Here is a 24,384-nt window from a genome sequence, read left to right on the forward strand (position 1 = left end):
TGGCCAGGTGTGTAGCTTCTGCCGCCGTGTTCAGGTCAGGACCTCTGAAAATTGCAGGTGGCACTTGAGGTTCTTTACATTGCATTACATGCAATGCAGCAAGAGATTTATATACCTTGCCTGAAGCGGTTTCTCAGGACCTGGCAGTGAGGCAGGGGGAAGGGCTTCTAACACCACTGCTCCCCCAATGCCTGGTGCCCTCTGGCACTAGACAGAAGCTGCAAGCTATTATGAGCTCAAAGAGGAAACTGTGGGCTATGGGGGTTCCAATGCTTGCTGCTTCCACATAAGTTCCAGGCCAGGAGATTCAGCTGCCATGGCTATTGGAACATCTGAAAACAGTGTGTGTGTGTACATGCACACATAAGTGCACTATATGCACCTTTGTCCCACCCAAGTAATTGCTTAATACTGTCTGTTTCATTTTATTTAAAATATACTGTAAGGCACCTTGAAAACTTCAACAGATGGGGTATAATACAAAAATAAATATATATTCTCCTGCCACCCCAAATCATGTTGGGAAACAGGGTTCTCTAAAAACCTTGTAGTGCAAAAAACTGGAGTCAACATACTGTGCTACTGACATCTGCAATTAGATGTTTTTAGAAACACAACTTCCCATAGGTGCTTTTGCATTGTTTTACTGAAACTGAAAAAGTATCTGTACCAAAATGTACACAATTTTGTAATAGTACAAAATGGTTTGTTTTTCAAAAGACAGAACATCAGTTACATTCACCCAAATAAGCACTGAACAAACCATTTATTGCTAGCTCAGTGTCATATTAAATAATCAAAGCAAGGTCAAACTCTGCATAAATAAGAAAAAACAGTAACCTCTGGACAACAATACTGTAAGGATATGGACATTCATGATGCTATTTACAAGTAGTCGTAGCACATACCTAGCAATAGGTGTTGATTTGCATTAGCTCTATAACCTATTAACAAAGTACTACAAACAAGAGTACCACACAAAAAGGGACACTCACAATGAGTTCCAATGAGAAGACTAAGGACCTCAGCCCTCAAATTGTCCTTTGGGCCAACTTGGAACAGTGAGCCATCTTTCTATCTATAGTCTTCCAACAAGTTTTCCTGTGTAGCATTGAGTGCACTTCCCTGGTATGCAGCTACCTTGGATGGAATTGCTTTTCTTCTCTCTTCTCAAATCCTGTAGTTAGTAGTCTTCAAGAAGTGATAAGCAACTTAACTTGCTAAAAAAACACATTTAGAACTTGCTAAAAAACACACCAATCCTTACAATTTCTTCAGGAAAAGAAATATTAAATAAGTAATCAAGTAGTATTAATTTAACCGCTCTCTCATATTGAGATACACACCTATTCCTGCAGAAGTGCACACCATATTCAAAAGTGATCATTAAGAAATAGTGTAAACATGTTTTTGACTTGCTTGAAACCATTCCTTTTAAACTTTACCAGGGGTGCTGTTCACTATGACATTCTCCTGGGGAAAGCACCACTGAACTTAACAGGAACCAGTGTCTAGAGCAGCTGCCCATCATTTCCACTGGGCTAGCCCAGGAGAACTTCCCAGTGCCTTGTTCTGCAAAGCTTCTCACCCCAGTGCAAGGTAAGAGTCTCTGAACAACATGCCTGTTAACTTCACATGTCTGTATTACAGAAATGTTGCATGAATGTTAAAAAACTGTATTATACACAACAGAATGCGAAGCACTCTGAAATTGAGACTTCTGAAAACTATTGTGACCCAGTGAAATTATCCCAACACCCAAATTCTAGGCTAAAAGTTTTGAATAAAACTAAAGTAAGAATTTTGTGAGAAGCAATTAGATGAGACCTGAAAACAGTTACAACATATGAAATGCCAACAAGCCGTTCTAAAACCCCTCTCCATCCCCCAATTTGCTGAAAAGTGATAAATTTGGTGGAGCTGGCTATTCTCTTGCCCCAAAGGAGTTTTACTGGTGGCCAATTCTTGCTGCATGACACTCCAGGTTAACTTGAAAACAGTGATCACAATGGACATTTCAAAGCAACTAAGCGAGTAGACTGGTTTAAAACAAAGTTACTGAACTTATTTCTCAGTAGTACACTAGTCAAAATATGTTCACTTCAAAAATGACAAAGGCAGACACTTTTGAATAACTTGAGTAGACTACAAGGAGCCTCACTCAATAAAGTGTATGACTCTAGCTTATTCATAGTCCCATGTAAGAACTATCTGGAGCATTTCCCACGGAGAAGCATCCTTTTATGGCAGACAAAGGGCTAAGGATTCAGGAAGCTGTGGGCTGCCTATATGTCCACTGATCCTCTTTCAAGTGTATTTCCAAGAATTCACTGCACTGAACACTTATCTTCCTTCCAAAATTCACAGATGATGTGTTATTTCTTTTCACTGGTCAAACAGCCACAGCAATGCTTTGCTCCAAGTTTGCCAATACTCAAACAGCTTTCTTGGTACAAGTTCCTTGGAGATCTTGCAGGTTAATTTTTGACCTATTAAAAACAATAGAAACAAATTCAGGTATGTCCTGATTTCCACATTGTATTTTGTTACTTGGTGGGGAACAATTTCTTTCTCACCTGTTGTGGATCATGTGGCTTTTGACCAAATGCCCGGCAGCTAAAGCAGCCATTAGAGAGAGTTCTCCTGCCATTACTGTGCCACACACAATTCTGGCAAGCTGACGGGCATTATCTCCAGGGCTCTCTGTACTTGCTCCCTGAACCCCCAGCACCTGTAAACAAGAGGAGACACTCTACTTTAGAAGCCAGGCAGAAACAGGTTATATTCAAGGCATGAACAACCTAAGGTTCTCTCAAAAACACAGAAAACATAATGCAGAGCTGACAACTCAGTGGTAGAATACAGGCTTTGCACTCAGCAAGTCCCAGGTTCATCTGCATGGGATCTTGGAGAGCCAATATTGTCACAGTGGACTGAACAGAGCTTGATGTATCAGTGTCTGACCTGTAGAACCTAAACTGATTAAAAAAAAAAAAAAAGATTTGGTGGGAGAGAGGGAAGGAAGAAAAACTATGCATGCTTTATGTTACATTTCACAAACTAGTGAAACATTTCATCACTCCCATAGGTCATGGGCTCTGTGATTACAAGTGTTCTTCTCACACGCTCTGCTTTAAATTCAGGCATACATGTTTTTTCCATTGGTACACATGAGAAGTTTATCCTAGCCATGAAAAGAAGAGCAATAATCAGGAAATGGTGGGATAAATGTGGGTTTGCAGGCACAGTACATGGGTTCCAAATGGCAAAACATGAACAAATTTAACTATGGCCTCTGAACAGAGGTGGGCAACCTCCAGTCCACATGTGGCTATCAGCTGCTCTTTGTGCAGCCCAATGAACCCTGGAGAGCTGCACTTAGCTGAGCATTGGGGGAAGCTATTAGTTGGCTGGCAGGAAAATTATTCATCCTCCAATGCAGGCTAAGATAGTTCTCTTTGATAGCAGCATAAGGACCTTGATTTTTCTTGCCACTCTGGTCAGCTGAGCACCAGGAAAGTGAGATTGGAGACAAGAGGTGTGGTGTGAATAGGTGTTTATATTCTTGACATTGACATGAAGGTCCCGAGTGCCCACCCAATGCCAATGCAGCAAAAAAGATTCTTCACCCTGCAATTTGTTGCATACCGCCCATCTGGCTGGGTTTCCCCAACCACTCTGGGTGGCTCCAAACAGAATATTAGACACAATAAAATATCAAACATTAAAAACTTCCTATGCAGTTGCGATACAGATCTGAGTATGGTTCTGGGTTAGCAGCTTTCTGTCTTTTGCTGCTTCATACCTGCAAACAAGCCTGCTGTGGTAAAAGATTGGTTCCTCCACCCACGGTTCCAATTTCGATTGAGGGCATTGTGCAACTGATATATAGATCTTCATTGGTAGGGCCAGCTGATTCCATCAGTGTGATGCAGTTCGAGCTGCTAATATTCTGTGCTGCATCCTACAGTCAGTACAGAAAATATCAGTTTTAGCATAGGCGTGTTTCAGCTACATAATCTCTCGCATACAATAAGTCAAGGGCTAACATACCTGCCCACATGCAATATATATTGCAGTGACAATGTTTGCTGCGTGAGCATTATAGCCACCGATGCTGCCAGCCATTGCGGAACCAACCAAATTCTTGTTTATATTGACTTCAATCATGGCTTCCGTGGTAGATTTCAGTACCTAGAACAAGCCCACAAAATACTGTTATACTTCTCAGAAGCTGAAGCAGTAATTCTCTGCTACTCAGGGATAAAACTCATTAAATTGCTGTGGGGGAAAACAAACCCTAAATTCTCCACCCCACCTGAAATATCATCATCACAGGGTGCTAAGAATTCCAAGGGAGATCTAATGTGCCTACTACATTATTACTAATCTTTAAAACTTCTACCCCACCCTTCGTCACATGACACAGACCTATAGCCAGGCAGTCTGGCAAGCTACTCTGAACAGGACAGAAGATTGAAAGTAGTGATAATCTGAAAATGACTTCAACACAAGCCATTTAACAAACATGTTGAATCCAAGAGTGTTGGCTCACACAGCATGTACTCACCTCTTTTACAACCTTTGCAGGAATGATTGCTTCACAGACCACAGACTTCCCTCTCCCCTCTATCCAGTTTATTGCAGCTGGTTTTTTATCTGTACAGTAATTCCCACTAACAGCTACAATGTGGAGATCAGGAAACTCTTCTTGTAGCCTTCCAAGCGCTTTCTCAGTGCCCTGTTTGGAAAAAGGGAAAGGGAAAGAGAGAGAAAATGTATTTACTGAACACCAGCCATGAAGCACTGTAATTCTCATTGATCTCGTCTCAAAAGAATTGCTGCTGAAACTTGACAGTGGAACTGGGAAAATATACACAGAATTTTTATTAACCATTTAAGTAACATTTGAACTGAACTCGAGAGGCCATGTGCAAGGCACATCATTCCAGAGTCACCAATACTGTCCCCATGGGCATCGGGCAGTGCCTGGGAACCTATCAGGTTATCAGCTTGCTTCCATGGCCAGCTGTGGACCTAAATAGCCTCTGTAGGGAACATCAGATGCCTCCTTAGGCCTAGCTCCTTTCTGACTGTGCTTTTCTCTCTGCACCCATCCCCCTTCCATCCTGATAGCAATTGTGAGTGTTTGAAAGAACAGAAGAGGAGGAGGCAGAGCAAAGTGAGCAATGGAAAATCAGCCACCATAATGAAACAATATCTATACTGATTGCACTCTGGATATCATACCACTACACATTTCAAGAACAGTTCATTTTGAACTATATAGAACAAGTGTTCAAAGACCACACATTTCATTTGCCCTGCAAGAGAACTGTGACCCCTCTTCATTTTATCAACTAGGAACTGAAGATAATACAAAGCAATTTGTTCCAGATAATCCTTTATGTCCTGAGGGAGATTCCCCGATCAGAGATATTTCATTTAATTGGACTACAATACCATTTTCTATTAGTGTAACACTTTCACACACAAGAAAGATGTGTATGCACACGCATAAGGCACAAGAATCCTGACTCTTTATACAGTATTGATTTTTTCTTATCCCTCACAGTTTCCTAGAAAAGGCTTGAATAATTAGTGAATTTTGAAATAATTGTTTAAATGCACAGAACAAATTCTAGAGCTTACTTTCGAAATCATGTTCATTCCCATTGCATCACCAGTTCTAGACGAGAAGCGAATATAAAGGTTGCGGCCAGCCAAACCAATTTGAAGCCTTTGCAGACGGGCAAATCTATAAAGAAGAAAGTTTATTAGATTACATCCCATCTCATAATATATTTTGGGTGCATGACTTTCAACTGTCAACAACAACATTAAGGTTCCCTCCTGCCTCCCTCTTGCTAGCTATAGAAAATGCTAACCTGCTTGTGCTATCAAAAGCATCTTTAATTATCTTGAATCCTTCTGGGGTTTCCAGCCAAGCTTTCACTTCGGCAGCCTGGCAGGCAGTAGGCAGCCTTACAACAGGCCCTCGTGTCATTCCATCTGCCAGAATGCGGCTACTGGCACCTCCACCAAGCTGAAAGCAAAAAACCGCCAAATGGTAGGGTGAGTGGCTGGTTAATGTGCAGGTTCAACAAACAAGTAACTATTGTTTCATAGTAGCTGCTTAAATAGTGCCCGGCCAACACAGCTTGTGTAATTAATACTTACACATATTGCTCTGCACCCTCTATTTGTGCTTGCCACCAGACAGCCTTCTGTTGTTGCCATTGGAACTTGAAACTCTTTCTTATCCAGAAGAAGGGGGCCTGCCACTCCCACAGGGATTGGCATGTATCCAATCACATTTTCGCAACAGGCACCCAGCACCTTAACAAAAAAGCCAACAATTAAGATGTAACCATCACCACATTTTTCAAAAATTACAAATTTCATAGTTATAAAAAATATTTTTAAAACTCAAACGTTTGATATTTAAAGTAACTTGCTCCAAAGAGTAAAACAATTTCCTTCCACTCTCATTCAATGTGACTGTCAAGCAACTTAGGCAGTTTTTCAACATCAGTAACAATACGCATACTCTGCATACTTTCCTCTATCATCTTGGTAATAAGGTGCGGGCAGAACAAGTTGTTTTCTTGTTCTATGACACGAGAAAATTAACAATGTATATGATCACAACTTGTTACAAACAGGGATGAGGCACTTGTGTAATCCTGAAAAAGGCTGTCCCTCTGTAAGCTGGGAAGGTTACAGAAGCAACAAAAAACCCAAGGAGATGCCACCATCACTGACTTTACAAAACGCCCACCACTAGCTATACCCGATGCTCTCCTTTCTCATTTACCACAGGCTGAGAACTCATAGCTATTACTGACAAAACTCATTATGCCAGACTCCAAATCAAGAAGTTTGGAACACTGAATTCCTCTGTTAAAAGAAAAAATGTTTATACACAGTTACATTCGCCCACTTGTGCTCACCAAAGAATAATCGTAGTTCTTATAAGGAAGACGCTGTAGGGAGGAAGGTTCAGGAAGCTTCTGGGATAGCATTTGTCTGCGAATCGACACACCACGTTCCTGAGTTTCCATCAAAGTTTCCAGCTTATAGGCAGGAACATATTTTGCATTGACTAAACTAATGACCTCAGCATCAGAAAGGAACTTTGCACCCATCTAGAGAAAAGAAATAATTTGGTAACTTTATTTTTAAAAAGTATTTACAGGTTGCCTCTTTGCTTGAGGCAACAAAGCATTACATACAGAACTACAATTAAGCAGAGAATTAGTTGAAAGTCCAACAAAAGAGATTCACTCCTCCAGGAAAATTTGCTCTTGACTTCATCTTTGTTGGTCTTTTGGGACCAGGCAAAGGCAATGTTTCTTCCACAAAACATTTGAGTCTGTAAGTCTATATGTATCAAGCCATGTAACAGCTAGAATTTTAGCTGCTAGTAAAGACTGGGAAAACAAGAACTTTAACTTGTCAGCATGCCATAAATTCCAAGGTGTGGGTGGCAATACAGACTCTTACTTCTTGACCTTTTAAGGAGGGATTTAACTTCTGACATAAGATAGAAACCAGAGCAAAGGCTCTCTTCCAGATTTCAAACAACAAGGAGGAACATATAGAATGGTTTTATCTGCAACACACTCAGCTACAGTCAATCTAATGATCTTAACAGTGGAACCACAATGGAAACTTACATTTTCCAAGGTTCAATATGAACACTTTTATACAGCCAGTAATAATAATAATATTATTGAGAACCAGTGTGGTGTAGTGGTTAAGAGCGGTAGTCTCGTAATCTGGTGAACCAGGTTCGCATCTCCGCTCCTCCACATGCAGCTGCTGGGTGACCTTGGGCCAGTCACACTTCTCTGAAGTCTCTCAGCCCCACTCACCTCACAGAGTGTTTGTTGTGGGGGAGGGAGGGAAAGAAGAATGTTAGCCGCTTTGAGACTCCTTAAAGGGAGTGAAAGGCGGGATATCAAATCCAAACTCTTCTTCTTCTAATAATAATAATAATTTATTATTTATACCCCGCCCATCTGGCTGGGTTTCCCCAGCCACTCTGGGTGGCTTTCAACAGAATATTAAAATACAACAATCTATTAAACATTAAAAGCTTCCCTAAACAGGGCTGCCTTCAGATGTCTTCTAAAAGTCTGGTAGTCGTTTTTCTCTTTGACATCTGGTGGGAGGGTGTTCCACAGGGCAGGTGCCACTACCGAGAAGGCACCGAGTGTAAGCTTAGAGGCTCTTAACCACTATTTAAAAAGATTGCCATTGATTTGGTGGGGTAGGTCACAGGGGAAGAGATGGACATTTGAAGTGTAACAGCTCAAGTGTAAGATAAATTTGGAAAAATATTATTCTGGGGAGCAGACCATTTGTATTGCTCATACCCAGCTTTGAAAAATGTTAAGGCAACCCTTTTTCAGCTCAAAGGTTACCTTCTCCCTGAGGCAACGGGGGGGGGGCACATGCCAGTGGTAGGTGGGGCCATTGGCTAAAATGAATGGAGCAACAGGTGTGACTCTGAGCTTTGGACACTGGGCTACATTCGAGCCATGCAAATTAGTCAAGATGTTTTTACACACCACCACAAACACATCTCTCCATACTCCACCGAGGCAAGCAACAGGCATGATCATAATGCAGTGCCACATTCCAGCCAGGCAAAAGGGCTTGAGGAAGGCACAGAGCAGAGTCAATGGAGAGCCCTGAGGGCTGGAAGGAGAGACCTGGAAAGCCACATTCTGCACCCAGGCATCAGGTTTCCCACCACTGGTGTAATTTTGGGCGCAAGTTACCAAAACATACCAAAAAAGGGGCAGTTTTCCCCAATTCCCACTATGTCCCCCTAAAAGCTGTTTTTTTTGGGGGGGGGAGTCAGAAGAGCCCCACACAACAGCATGGGAAGTGGCAGTGGGGAAGAGGAAATCTGCAAAATTCACCTTCAGCAGGCATTTTCTGCTAGAGCGCCACCCTTCCCTTCATGATAGAGTAAGACTGGATCCATTCTGAAGCCAATCCAATTTTTTACCCATTCTTGAGAATTTCAATTACTATAAATCAGCATGAGTAAAAAGAAAAAGCAGAATGTTTCCAAATTTACTCTGCATGTCACGTTCACAAAGTTGACACGTATAAACACAGGGCACTCCACTCAATAGATGTTGTGAATAACCCAATTAATAGTTTTTGCATAAAGATCCTGAACAACTTTAAAGTACTAGATGATTCCAAAGTTCTCCTTTCATACCTTGTCATTCTTAAATATACTCAGACATTCTTCAATAGAGCGTATCTCTTTAGGCAATTCAATTCCAGGATATTTGCTGTCACTAACTGGGGAAGTTTCTGAAGAAGTACAATTGCCAACCACAAATGTGGCCTTCGATGGAGATTCTTGTACGACAGGCATTTTAACTTCATCTGCAGAGAACACCAACATTGGAAATTTGAAGAGTGGGCAGTTTCATCAACAACTTGTTTGTATTGCTAAAAAAGATAATACTAAAAGGTTACCTTTTCTGTCTTTGGCAAGTGGAAGATTTTCTACTTTTCTGGGACTAGGATTAGATTTTAAAGGCACAGATTGCTTTATGCAGCAGTGTTCAGGATTTTTTTTCTGGATCACTAGTGGGGATGTTATAGGGTTCTTCAATGACAGTGTAGATTCCATCTCTGTTTGCTCAAAGAAGATGTATTTGACAGCAAGGAGGAAAGCTAACCCAAGTGTAATAACTTGCTCAATGTCCATACTGGCCATCCTAGAAAGATTAGAGAAGTTGACTACATTACCTACTTCACTGTTAAGAAGGCATGCATGACAATGCTTTAAGTCAAGGTTACTGTCTATCCTTTCCTGTAGGCATGCAGTAGTGTCATGGGAAGCAAGCATATCAAATCACGTGAACCCTGAGAGCAATTGTCAGCAGCATGGGAAACTACCACTCAAGCAGCTATCATGCTGCAATAGTAGCATATATATCAGCGATAGGTAAAGTGTGACACTTATTTGAATAGCATAGCTAGCATATAAATAATTTCAACACTCAGAATTATTCACATTGGGACTAGACCCAGGAAAAAATGTAACTGTCCAAATCCTTTAAACTCAACGTGTGTGCCATCCTCCAGTGACTCTTACGTGATTAAAAAAAGACCTGCACAGAAATTCAAGCTCTGTGATAGGAGAATTCCACCCTTTAAATAATTAAAATGCACTGGTCTATATTACTTGGAAAAGCAACAAACAAACAAACAAACACCTATCTACTAGACGGAATCTAACATTTATGGCAAATGCAATGGAATGCTGATTAGCAACATTATGCGAAAACATACCTGGAAAGATAGAATTGCCATAGAGAAACATTAGGTTCAATTCTCTTTGGTGCACTTTCATCCAGTCCCATAGAAATTTCTGCTGTGCTGTTCTGAGCAGATGGCTCTGCTATCCAACGACTGTGAGCATGAACAAGAACCAAACCTAGAGACTTAAAGTTAAGAAGTCAGTTGTTATTGATTAGCTCACCAAGGGCTTTGCACCAAAGCCAACATTAAACACAAAGATGAGAAAATGGTAGATACCACTTCCAAATAAATATTCATGCGTGGTCCTCCTTTATAGTGTATTTGCGGAGGGTGATATCCAATGTTAGTCATCCTCAGGAACCTAAGTCCACTGATTTCAGTGAGTCTACTGAAAGGTGTAGCTTACTGCAAGGCATTTGTGTCCTGTTACTTATTATTTCTTTGCTGAAGTTGAAAATTTGTAAGATTAAAAAAATGAAGTCAATAGAAATAATGTTCATTTTAAAAAGCTGTAGTCAGCATGGCTAGTGCCCTCCTAATTAATGCAACACACAGTCTTAATTCTGGTAACACATTCCAAGTGTAGAGAGGAGGAATGGAAATCACTGGAGTTTGGTCTCCTACCAGGCTTTGAGCCCAAATGGTCATGTTTCTTTTTTCTTTTCAACTTGCATGTCATACTCAGGCTAATAGTCAAATTACATGGCAACTGAATCTGTTACATTTTGGGGAACTCAATGCACTTTAAATACCTCTTAACATTTTATACTCAAGTTTTCCTGGACTCTTTAATTTTGTCTTTATCCAGTTTGGATAAATTCAACTTTATTGAATTTTTATTGTAATCCACTTAATTTATTTATTATATTAAGTGGTAAACACTTTTTAAATTAATAAATCAAACCAAATCTGTTTTACTGACTCGGAGTGCTCAAAATAAGAGTCCATTAAAAGCAACAACCTACCATAATCATTTTGACTCTCTGCGTTACAGGATTAGGTTTGTTTTCTTCTTCTTCAAGAACACGAGCAAAGTGACTAAGCTGCCATATGGGACGTCCTTCACGGCTTTCTCGCGAAAGCTGCAGAAATCAATAGTATATATACAACATAGATTTGAAAAACAAGTTTCCAGAAGTCTTTTGCACAGGACCATATGACAAGGTATACAACTGTGTATATTTCTGTGTGGAACGTAAGATTAACCTTTCAAAATAGAAACAATGGTAAAGATGCTTGTGTAACTGGCTTTTAGCTCTCCTAAATATTATAAAGATTAGCAGTGATGTAGCTAGCCACTCGAGTGCCGGGGCAGCAAGCACGTGCTGCGCAGGAGGGGCAGGGCGCGCTGATCGGAGCCTGCACAGAGTCCACCCACCGGCTTCCCCTCAGCAGTAGGGCAGCCAGGAGGGAGGCGGCGGCTGGAGTGCCCTACAGGCCACACACCACAAGCGTCCTGCTCCGCGTCCCATGCTGGAGGGCACCCTGCAACCCCAGTGCTGCCCGTGGCGCCCCACCCCCTCCACTCCCCCTTCCTCTGCTAGTGAAGATTAGATATGCTTATGGAGGTGAGACCAAAATAAAGAAGCATTTATCCTCTAACTATTTATAACATATGAAATAAGGAAGACAAAACAGAGTTTACATATTGTTTTTCAATAAAACAAATCTGTAACAGGGTAACAAAATATTACAGTTGTTGCATTCTAACTATGCTGCAAACATACAGTCTGACAACTGCAGTATGAATCATAATTATATCAAAGCTAGGAGTTTATTATTGCCTGTGGTTATAACCTTAACTCTCTGCAGATCACAGAGTCTTCAAAATAAATTACAGCATTTTATTAGCCCATATTAGACTGTTTCCTCTGTTAAGTTTTCTTGCACAAGGCTCTTTAAAATAATCAGGAGCAACAGCTACAAAATGCTCTTGTGCAATTTCCATAAATTTCAATTGCTAGGGAAAACCCTTTGACTGGCACATATACAAATGATTTCCCCTTGTTTTTAATAAATGTTCTTGGAACAAAAACCATTTTCAATATAATTTTAATTTTTTAAAAACTTACTCAACCCCCGCCTAAACAATAAAGAGAACAGTATGAGGCATTACCCACATATTTATATATATAATATTATATAGCACAATAATGGAATTGAATAACCTCGATCAGTTATGGGGAGCATTTCACCTAACAGATGTTGCTGAAGTACAATTCCCATCAACTGGAGGGACAATAGTTCCACAGTCCTGACCTAAATCCTAGAAACTTTTCTGCTAAAACATCATACAGTAAATGGAGAGTTATTGTGGGGTGGGTGGAATTGGGGCATTTCCAGAAAACATTAATTCTTACCGATCAAAACTGGAGACATATACCATCCTGTCAAAATTTTAACAGTTCTCTCAATGCCAAATTTAAAGAAAATGTTTTATTTTTATTCCAGTTTTTCCCAGATCCCCATAGGCTTATTTTCTCCAATAGTTTAAGCCCATTTAATTATAAAGTATTTCATTTTCTGGCTCCCAATTACACTTGAACAATAAGACATCAGTCCTAGAAAGTAGATAGTTATTGCTGGTGGTTATATCAGTGATGATTTTGACATACTCTTACCTCCAATACCAGTGACACACATGCAGGAAAGAATGTCATGAAGACAAAATAGTTGGCCAGGACAGACATACAGCCAAAACAGCACATGATTTCAAGCTGTCTTACTCCTGTTAGAGAGACAAATACCAAGCATTAAAATCCCTGTTTCCCCCCACTGTGTTTTCATATGGATTTTAAAAGGCATACAAGCACACCTCTAGACACTGTGGCACATGCACTCAATACAAAATGGACAGAAGTGAGAAGAACTTCCTTGTAATCCCTCTTCCTACTGGAAATAACACACAGCTTGCTACTCATGACCAGCAATTTCTAAAAGTCTGCTGGCATAAGTAAATGTGAAACTAGAATAATCCCAGACCACATCTAGTTGTATGTTTATATACACCATATTTGCCTTTGCAGAACTGTACAGTTGCAAGGGACTAGCCAAGGCATGGCCAGACTTGGCCCTCCAGCTGTTTTGGAACTACAACTCCCATCATCCCTAGCTAACAGGACCAGTGGTCAGGAATGATGGGAACTGTAGTCCCAAAACAGCTGGAGGGCCAAGTTTGGCCATGCCTGGACTAGAGGGAGGGGGTCACCTAGTTCAACCCCACCCCCTGCAATGAAGGAATCAAGGCTAAAGAATCCCTGAAAGATGGCCATCCAACCTCTGCTTAAAAACCTCCAACGAAGGAGAGCTCACCACCTTCCAAGGCAGTCTGTTCCATTTTGAAATAGTTCTTAGCAGCAGAAAGTTCTACCTAACGTTTAGTTGGAATCTGCTTTTTTGTCATTTCAATCCACTAGTTCAGGTCCTACCCTCTGGAGCAGGAGAAAACAAGCTTGCTCCATCTTCCATGTGACAGGCCTTCCATATGACAGATATTTGAAGATGGCTGCCATATTAACACTCCATCTTCTATTCTCCATGCTAAGCATACCCAACTCCCTGAACTGTTCCTCATAAAGCCTGGTTTCAATCTTTTTTTATCAATCTTTGTCACCTTCTGCACAAATTCCAGCTTTTCAGTTTCGTTCTTGAACAGTGGTGCCCAAAACTGGACACAGTACTCTAGTTTGATTCTGACCAAGGCACAATGTTGTTGTTGAGTCGTTTAGTCGTGTCCGACTCTTCGTGACCCCATGGACCAGAGCACGCCAAGCACTCCTATCTTCCACTGCCTCCCGCAGTTTGGTCAGACTCATGCTTGTGGCTTTGAGAACACTGTCCAACCATCTCGTCCTCTGTTGTTCCCTTCTCCTTGTGCCCTCAATAAAGTGGTACTATTACTTCCCTTGACCTGGATACTATGCTTCTGTTGATGCAGCCTAGAACTGCATAAGCTTCCTTTTGCTGCTATACCACACTGTTGAATATCTATTGCAAATTGGCATTTTCTGTTCATATTTAGGTTAGGAAGACTGAGGACTTACAAGCTGTACCCTAGAAAGCTGTTGGTCAGCCTTAAAGGCGTTTCAAACAATAGGTTAAATCTGCAGTAAGTTCTGTTCATGAAAGGTGGTCGCCCCCCCCCGCCATCCATACAGTAGCTCTCAGCTTTGCCAAAGGGTGATAGGGTGCTATACGGCATGGGAGGGGAGAGCCAAGCTGAAAATCACACATCTTCTCTAAGCAGAAGTGCCTTTCTGCTCATGCAAGCAGGCTCTTCATTCACCCAAACATATTACAAATTTATGAGCATGAGCTTGGCAGTTAACATGTATAGAAACATGGGCAGCATAAACTAACAAATCCCATCTTATGGGGAACAAAACCAACCAACCAACCAACCAAGAATAATTAGCCTACAGTTACCATGTAAAAAGAAGATCAATTAGTAACTACTGCATCTACCAATTAATTCTGACTTCTTCAAGACTCTCTTTGTACACTATGGTATAATGACCACATAGAGGCAACTCCTGGTTTAGGTGTGTCTGAATGACACGCAATCTCACACATGTGCACAGTACCGAACCCAGAAATAGACCCCGAAAGGGGTAGGGTCGGCTTACGCACGGAAGTTCAGAACAAAAACCCCAAGCAATCCTCATAAAACGAGGATTGACTGTAGTTGTGGATATGGGATGACACTTAAAAACTTTTTTTAAATGTAAAAATATTTATGAACTGCTGTATCATAAATATATCACAGGGGTTTACAACATAAAAACAAAGCCAAACAATATCATAAAAAAACTAAAAACAAGCAAAAATAAATTAAGAACAAGCCTCAATAGACCATTGTGGGAGATGTCAATTGCATGGATCGCCTTGGCGGAATAGAAAATATTCAATTATGCAATATTTAATTATTAACTATGCAAAATTCATATGCAACACCTTGGCACATGCAATGGATACAAAGAACGTGTGCCAAATATTTTCCTTAAGATGATAATAGACTTCCTTACAGCTGTTTAACAGCTGTTAAACAGCTTCGTTGCAGCTGTGACCAGCTGTTTAATTCAGGCCTGGTACCTCCGCGTTAAGGGAAGAGAAAGGAATGAATCAAGAGTGCTTATGTTCTGCACACAATTTCACTTGCCATTCATAACAGATATATGACAGGAGAACAAAAGAAAGTTGCATATCTCATTCCCCCTACCCTCTAGTATCAAACAGAACTAAAATTATGAATTCCTTTGTGTTCTCAAAGCAGGAACCTTCCAAAGCCACAAAAACAGTAATAATCATAATAAAGACTCCAGTTCAATCAACACAATTAGCACAAGAAGTAGTAAGACACACAGCTGCCTATGAGATGCTAATTTGTTTGTTCCTGAAACTTGTTAAGCTTTTGGTTGTGCTCCTCAAAATTCCTCAGCTTACCAGACATAGTACCAACGCCAATGACAAGACATTCAACAAGAGCATCAAGTGTAAATGTAGGGCCCAGGATAGCCATGCCACGTGAAATGTTTTCTCTTACTTCATCCTATACAAATAGAAAAAAGTAAGTTAGTTAATGTACAACAGTGCTGGGTAAACTGTGGTACTACAAATGTTGGACTCAAACTCCCATCAGCCCCAGTAAACATGACCAATCATAAGGGAATATGGGAATTGTAAATCTGATCTGGGGAACCTGCGGACCTCAAGATGTTGCTGGACTACTGGCTGAAAAAATTGTGTTTGTTAACTGGATTGGTGGATAGTAATTAAGAAGCAAGCAAAATAGAAAGATTGTTTTGTATCCCAATTTCCCTCAAAACTGAATTTATTTAAGTAGCAAGAAAAGGATTAGACCTAAGGGAAAACCCATGCCTTCTCCCTTTCAGACAGTTGCTGCAACAGCATACTTTTACGATAGAGATTAAATATCATATAAACAAAATACCTAATGTAAATTTATACAAGCTCATGTTTAAGCAGAGGTGCGAAGATTTGCTTCCAAATTGTCCCTAAGACTTTGTTCTCAGAATATCATTGTTTGTAAACCCTATTTCAAAATGTTCTTTATCAAATGGATAAGTTGGCTGACCTGCGAGTTGGAACTGAGCGCGAATTTGGCTAATGCGCTGGCCCTGGAGAGGTCAACCAGAAGCAAGAAGAATGGCAGAGCTTCACTGAAAAGATACAAAAATTATTATCGACATGCAAAACAGAAACAAAAAAACCCACATCTTAAGAAACAATCCCAATTACACAAGCCCAAAACCTATACCAGAATTAGTTATGATTTATTCCTTAAACTTCAAATACCCATTAAACAGTTTTATGTGGCATGTATTTGTTTGGATACACTCAACATACTTGATCTTCCACTTGTCTATATTGGATAGATGAAGAATGGATAATGTAGGCAAAGCTAAGGCTGCCTGGAGATCACAGAGTAACAGCAAGAATACTGAAGAGGGAGAAAAGCTCTCTTTCAGCATTGAAAGTGAAATAAGAGGAAATCTCTGTGGAAGCCTGCCAATCAGATTTTTTGGGCCTAGCATTCAACATTTGAAAGGAAAACACACAGAAGGGGAATTAAATCCCGAAGACCTCTGTTGTATAATTTCACATGAAAGGATGGCCATGCCACAAGCAGCATAAAAAGATGCATGTACAATTTCTTCCTGTGAATGAGATGAGGCTACCCTGAAGACTTCTGGAGTGCCCTCTTATTTTGTTTCACCTCTCCAATTCTTAATTTCAAGACTAGGGTGGTCAACTGTCAAAAAAACAGCTCCTGAATAGATGATGGTATATTTTCAAAAAAACATAGCAATGAGTAATACGTACTTCAGGCCCGTCAATTCTTTATCAAGGAAATGAATCACTACTGTACTGAAGACAAAACTCGAGAAGATTGTGAAGAGCCCAGCAATACCTACCAAAATGAGAAAGGAAAGGTCTATGTAAAAAGGCATTAAACAAATACAAACACACTTCCTTGCAAAATAATATTTTAAACCTAATCCAAATCCTTCCCTTTGCAGAAAGCATAGATACAATGGATCCTGTTGTGAAACTGCTACACCATTTTGCTTCGTGTTACATTTAGGGCAGATATGGGCAAATAGATAATGTTCTATTTATCCATGTGCTTCTGTCATTGTGGTCTTATATTAGTAATTCTAAGGAAGAATCCAGAGTATAGAATACTTTATCTCTGTTTCCTTAATTTCAAATAAAAGATATTTGGGGCAAACTGTCTAGTCAATGACAGAGCTGTGAAGCAGGACATAGCACTGAATTTGCCTTGTGGCCAGTAGGAACTGCCCATATGCATTGTGCTCTTGGAAATTTAGACCAGTCTCTTTAGATTATAAGATTGAGTTCCTGACCTGTTGGGGGCCAAATCTGTTACAAGGATACTATCCTGCTGACTAAAACGCTGGGACATTAAGATGCATTTTTATCCTTGTTCAGCTAGAACTGCCAAACCACCAGTGGTCCTCTGCCATCTGTCCCTTACATTTTCTCATTTACAAGTAGACGGTGGGTTCCCTTTCCATTGCAAATGGGTCCTGTTAGCTAGATCAGTAGTATTCTGGAAAGTACAGTTAAATCAGCAGAACATTTACATGCACCTTCCACAGCTCTCAGCAATGCTAAATTGCACGATTTTTCCAGTTGGCAGGAATGGAAGTCCTCAGGTTCTCCTTAGTTATTTCAACATTTATTATCTTGAATAGCTGCTGTAAAATATAACTGAATGGATCCAGTTTCCCATCTAGGAACAGGGTTCCTTCAATTTACAGAAGACACAAAGAGCCTATGGAGGCCCCCTGCTGGAGAATGGGGCTCAAGCAGTTTTCACCAATAACCTCTGCACTGCCTCTCATGCTGCTTTGAAGAGTCCTCCAACCCTATGACATATTTTCAAGGAGCTGCAAAGGGAAGGAACAATCTGCAAAAATTGCCTCCCATAACCCCCTTCCTCCTGCATGAGTGAAAGTTGGCTAAAAGCAAACATGTATTCAACCCAGTTGAGAAATATTTTGTGTGCTGTATGCTGCACGTTTCTCCGTTAAATTGGTGCTGAGCCCCAGACAGGACCTGCCCCAGGTCATAAACAAGAAAGAAGTCCTTTTAGTACTGGCAATTTTCTTGTTCCACTGTGTGTTCATGGCCCAAATTTTACTTATGTTGGCACCAATTTGGGAAATCCCCATACACAAACTTGTTTTTATGCGTTGTTCACAATTGACAGATCAGGGCACTTTTGTTTGGGAGTAAGTTATTATCCTTCATTTACTTGGGTGCTTGTTTGTTTGTTTTTACTGACATACATTAATAATTAAATAAATCAATGTATCTTACCTAAAATATATTTTGAACCAAGCTGCCTCAGATTCTGAAACTGGAAGTATATATAAAGGATTGCTATACAGCGTGTGATTGTCAGGATTATGATATCACTGCTCAAAACGTCCTGAAAGAAAGAAATATAATCTAAATGCATTTTTAATATAAAAAAATTGTAAGTAAACTGCATTTCTGGAGCAGTTTCAGAGAACTCATATCAGTATTTTAGGTTTATCTGAGAAGTTAGTATGCTGCATTTCACTAATCGCTACAACTTACAACTTACTACAATAAAAACTGCAGTCTAAAGGTAAAAAAGGTAAAGGACCCCTGGGCAGTTAAATCCAGTCAAAGGCGACTATGGGGTGCGGTGTTCATCTCGCTTCAGGCCAAGAGAGCCAGCATTTATCCACAGACAGCTTTCTGTATCATGTGGCCAGCATGACTAAATCGCTTCTGGTATAACGGGACACCGTGACAAGTGCGGTAGTGAACGGAAATGCTGTTTACCTTCCTGCCGCTGTGGTACCTATGTATCTACTCACACTGGTATGCTTTCAAACTGCTAGGTTTGCAGGTACTGGGACAGAGCAATGGGAGCTCACCCCGTCGCATGGATTCAAACCACTGACCTTCTGATCAGCAAGCCCTAGAGGCTCAGAGGTTTGGATCACAGCGCCACCTGCTCCCTATACTGCAATCTACTGATATATTTAGACCTCTGAAACAGAAGAGAATGCAATCTATGTAAATTAGTCAATGGATAGCTTCAGTGAAGCAACATTTAATTATGAATTTCAAATAAGATGATTATACGGACAAGTAGTATTTAAAATAATAAATTTAACTTCTTACTTCTTCAAATTTGGGGCATTCATAATTCCAGCCACAGATCTTGTCGTTACCAGTGAACATCTTCATGGACATCATACAGATGGTAAGAGTTACAGTTCCCACTATGACCTCCCATGGGTGCGAGGCCACAAAAAGGCCGTGCATTCGAAAGAGTCCGGACAGCATTTTCAAAAGTTCTTTTTCCAAATCTAAGACAAAATGCAAGGAAATAAAAATACCGTATAGTAAATTTTTTGCTTAGGTAAAAGTCAAAATTTTAAGGAATTCCGCAATCCATCATACCCATCATATTTAAAGCATTAATCCATGAAAAATAGCTCCATGAAAAATAACTACAGAAACGTCTGCCTTCTAAAAGACTTGAGAACACTTTCCCTTCAAGAAGCTTTAAGCAGCATCCTGCTAGGTCACACGGAGGCTCTTCCTCCACCCAGCAAGTGCAATTGATGCAATAGTGGGCAAAACTCCTCAGCCTTACATAGTCTCTTCATCAAATTAGGGAAAGAGTCTAGGGTTTCAGCCTGGTTTGCTAGTTCACCTGTAATATATGTGGGAAGCCAGCACACAGTCTTGCTAAATGTACCCTTCAAAGTGGTGCCAACACACTCTTTTGTTCTCTTATAAGGAACAAGACACAAAGCTTTCACAAAGCACAGCAGGGTATTGCACTATTAATTCAGTTGAAATACCTCTGTGAAATCTTAGTTGTACACAACTGCATGGCTAGTACGTACTGTTTCTCCTTTTACACCCCCAATTTTAATGCCACCTAGAGGATAAACTACTGAGCAGGCCACACTAACTGACTACACTAGTTTTCTGATAACCGCTTGCATACATTTACTTTATACTGCCTTCATAGACTATGTCCATTTTCCCTATTAGAGATGGCTGCAATTACAGCACACAACCAGTAAAAGATAAGTAAAGACATACAGCACCTAACAGCATCAAGGGCTCCAGTTAAGGAGCACGGCAAAAACTCTCTGGAGAGTTGGGCAGGGCATACTCTTAAAGCAGGACTGAGTGCATACCATGACTACTTGAAGTTGTTATCAGATGTAAGCACCATTCAATACAAAAGGTAGACTGCCACTTAATCATATAGTAAGGAACTCCAATATATATTGATCACACTCAAGTAATATGCAGTCAACAGCATCCAGCTGCTAATCTACTTTCACTGCATCCTCATAAAGAAATAAAAATATGAACCAGTCATTCAACCGGCTACCTGAAGCAAATTAAACTCTTCAGGAGGTCAATATAAAGCAGCTGTTATTTTCTTAAAGCCACATATGACTGACAGAGATGTGTGGGTGGATGGGCCAACAAATTCATTTACAAGGATGATTATTATGCAGAGTTTTCAAATGATGCTGGGTTTTAAAACTATTTTCATAAAGTTTACAGGTTAACTTATATAAAACACAATGCTGTGTCTATTTCAACGTTAGGCTTTATAGGCAAAATTAAAATACAAGTTCCCACTGAATCTTAAATATGATCTTTTCCCTCATAAAAACAAACCCAGTTTCTGTAAATATTAGTGTGTTGGCCCTGTCAAATATACTGTTAACAGATCTACAGATTCGCTACAGATAATGCTACATGTAAATAGGTTGCTGTACATATCAAGTGCACTTAAATATGAAACATATAGAACTTTTACATTACTTTGTTTCAGTCCTTATTAAGTTTACTTTGAAACCTATTTTAAGCCAACATACACAAAATATTTCAAGACAAAGTGGGAGTTCTGCTCTATTACTGTAATGCCACAACAAATAATTCAGAAGCAATCTGGGTTTATTTTCCATCAACCAGACTAGCCGCTATAAACTTTTCTTAAAAATATGAATCACCAATCACATAATATCTTCATTAATCTTTCATAAAGGTGGTACAAAATTGGACATTTTCATTATAACTGCCTAAAGTCTCCTGTGAAGTATGAATGCTAACAAGTCACACTCTAAGATATGATTACAGTGGATGCTCGGGTTGCGAACATGATCCAAACGTGATTTAGCGCTTCTGCGCATGCGCGACTGCTGAAACCCAGAAGTAACCAATTCCCGTACTTGTGGGTTTCGGCAGTCCACAACCCGAAAAAACGCAACCTGAAGCTGACACAACATGAGGTATAACTGTAGTTTGAAGTAGCGTTTGAAATAGTGGTCAGTTGATGAGTCAGAAAGGTTTTATTTTAGTGCACACAGTCTCCCACTCAGACTATTAAACAGGATCTTCATCTCCCTTAAGCAATTATTGTTGGACCCTTTATGAGAGGTTCTGCTACTGAACATAATTTTGCAAAGATGGCACTTCATAATACAAAGATAAATATATCCTCTCTTCAATAAATACAAAGTCTCCAAATAAAGAATGTGATATGTTGTGGGACAAAAGCTTCAAGCCTTCTAGAAGGCTTTAACTTTAAGAAACCAGGAACGTGACTGGTTTATTCATTTAATTTGTATAATACCCTGAATATGACTAAGCACTTTAGATTTCACTTAGCTTTATAAATCCACATGCAGATATTACACTTTACAAAGTAACGTCCCTTGAGTACCATTTATTGAGCACTTTTACCTTTCAGTAAGTCATTTAAACCAACTTATTCTGACCAAGCAGTTTGTATAGAAATTCATAGATACCGGTACATTTTTGTATCTCCCGGCAGCCATTCCCGTCTCCTACTTTCCTTAAGCACAAGAAACTCAGTATGATTATGGAAAAATGGAAATTCCAAAATAATAGTCACTTATGAAGTTGGCCAAAATTATGATTGCATTGGAATTATCACCACTTGTTCCTAAATTAAAGCAATACAGTGCTTGGAAACCTGCTAGGAAGTAGTGAATTATTTAATTATCAAGGAAATCCAACCAACCACAGTGGTACCTCGGGTTAAGTACTTAATTCGTTCCGGAGGTCTGTTCTTAACCTGAAACTGTAGTTAACCTGAAGTACCACTTTAGCTAATGGGGCCTCCTCCTGCTGCTGCTGTGCCGCCGGAGCATGATTTCTGTTCTCATCCTGAAGCAAAGTTCTTAACCCGAGGTAACATTTCTGGGTTAGCAGAGTCTGTAACCTGAAGCGTCTGTAACCTGAAGCGTATGTAACCCGAGGTACCACTGTACATAGTATTCATTATCAAGGAAATTCAACCAAGCCAGTCCTTGATGGAAAGAACCTGGTCATTTTAAATGTGATGCAATAATAATCAGTGAAAAATAGCTAAATTCTTAAAAGCGATAATCGGATAACCATGAGCACGACTGCTCTGCAAATATGCTGCCACCAACCACACCCCAAAAGCATCCTTCCTTACGCAAAAATGCAAGCTGAATATAGAGAGGGTGGGGAAGCGATCAGCAACGATCTGAACCATAGTTGCTAATGGGGGTCTTCATATTAACTCTGCAGCTGATTTCTACCGCCGCCCCCCCCCCGAAACAGCTACGCTCTACCCCATCCTCCTGAGCAAAGATCACAGTTTCAGGATGCTCCTCGTATCTCTTGGGGGAGCTTTCGGCTTGTTATCGTAATCTCTCCTCAGCCTGAATGCGTAACGCTGGACCGAATGCCGCTCCGCGACGCTACTTGCCGTAGCCGAGGAACCAGCCTCCTCCTTCCCAGGGCCACCGTCAAGAGATGCTGACGGCTGCCCACAAGGAACCGAAGGACGGGGCAGGGAGGCCGGCGGAAACACCGGCGAGCACCTGCGCGGAGTCCCAGGCCGGGGTGGGGTCGGTTAGTCGTGTCGTGTCCTTTTGGTCCCCGTTCCCCCGCCCAGGGAGCCCCTTGAGGAAACCGCCAAATCCCAGCCTTGGACCGGTGGGCAACCGTCGGCGTCGCCAACACCCTCGGCTTTCCCTTCCCCACCCCCAGCACGCGCTCTGCCATCGTTCGGCCGACGGTACCCCGAGAGACGGCGGGCACCTCAGCCGGTTTCGGAGGCCTCGGCGTCCCCTCATGAAGGAGGAAAGGAGGCGGACAAGGTCCCCTCCGCGCGGAAGGAGAGGCTGCCCGCGGCGCGCCTGCCTAGAATTCTGCCCGCGGCGCGGCGACGCTCCCCCGCGGCGCGGCCAAGTACCTCCTTCAGGCAACGGCTGGGGTTGGCAAGACCGGGGTTGGCAGCACCTCTTCCTCTCCCTTGCTCCTTTGCCGCAGACTGAAGCGCCCGCTCTCCCCCGCTACGCAAGGACACCAGGCTCGCGACACCCCGGCCGGCGGCCATCGCCCGATCGCGTAGCCAATAGCGAGCGCTCGCCACGCCCAGCCCAGATGCACGTCACCCCGCTCCGTCGCCTTGGCAACCGGCGAAAGGGAAGCGGCGCGGCGCCCGACAGATCAGGAGGGGGCCACGCGCCATCTCGCCACGGGGACAGCGGCCAATGAGGCGCCGCCCAAATCTCCTCGCCGCCTCCTGAGTGGCTCGCGGCCGCTGGCCTTCTTTCGCATTTGGGCTTCCGCGAGCCAATTGGCTTTGCGCTGGTCAGCGGGAGAGAAGAAAGCTCGCAGGGCTCTGCACATATTTCCGCCCCGCCTTCGCTGCTGTTCTGAGCGCTTATCCCATTGGTGGCGCTGTGTTGTAAAGCACTGAGCCTCTTGGGCTTGCCGATCGGATGGTCGGCGGTTTGAATCCGCGCAATGGGGTGAGCTCCCGTTGTCCTGTCCCTGCTCCTGCTAACCTAGCAGTTCCGAAAGCATGCCAGTGCAAGTAGATAAATAGGTGCTGCTGCAACGGGAAGGTAAATAGCGTTTCTGTGAGCTCTGGTTTCCCTTGTGTAAGGGAGTCATTGGAGCACCCCGCAATTGCCTAACCTTGGCTCCCATAGGTTCAGATGGGGGCCTCGCAAGCAAGAG

General features: G+C 41.5%; 1 protein-coding gene across 5 annotated transcripts; it reads right to left on the bottom strand.

Annotated features, from left to right (window-relative positions):
• Window positions 1-628: 628 nt before the first annotated feature.
• HMGCR (3-hydroxy-3-methylglutaryl-CoA reductase) lies at window positions 629-23,664 on the bottom strand. 5 transcript variants are annotated; one of them, XM_082191889.1, is made up of 20 exons: window positions 23,612-23,664; window positions 19,507-19,694; window positions 18,667-18,778; window positions 17,143-17,230; window positions 16,394-16,478; window positions 15,742-15,847; window positions 12,921-13,027; window positions 11,265-11,381; window positions 10,330-10,481; window positions 9,508-9,752; window positions 9,242-9,414; window positions 6,954-7,148; window positions 6,181-6,339; window positions 5,889-6,046; window positions 5,653-5,758; window positions 4,571-4,741; window positions 4,054-4,194; window positions 3,806-3,964; window positions 2,577-2,731; window positions 629-2,489 (listed from the first exon to the last, which is right to left on the bottom strand). In XM_082191889.1, the coding sequence occupies exons 2-20, from the start codon at window positions 19,669-19,671 to the stop codon at window positions 2,435-2,437; spliced, it is 2,649 nt and encodes an 882-aa protein (XP_082048015.1). In that variant the 5' UTR covers window positions 19,672-19,694; window positions 23,612-23,664; the 3' UTR covers window positions 629-2,434. The 5 variants fall into 5 exon arrangements, with proteins under 5 accessions (XP_082048015.1, XP_082048016.1, XP_082048019.1 ...); XM_082191890.1 differs by lacking the exon at window positions 23,612-23,664 and adding an exon at window positions 23,458-23,566; XM_082191893.1 differs by lacking the exon at window positions 23,612-23,664 and adding an exon at window positions 23,439-23,550.
• Between the last annotated feature and the right edge of the window lie 720 nt (window positions 23,665-24,384).

The sequence above is a fragment of the Podarcis vaucheri genome (genome assembly GCF_965113315.1).
Source record: "Podarcis vaucheri genome assembly, chromosome: 11".
NCBI classification, from domain to species: domain Eukaryota; kingdom Metazoa; phylum Chordata; class Lepidosauria; order Squamata; family Lacertidae; genus Podarcis; species Podarcis vaucheri.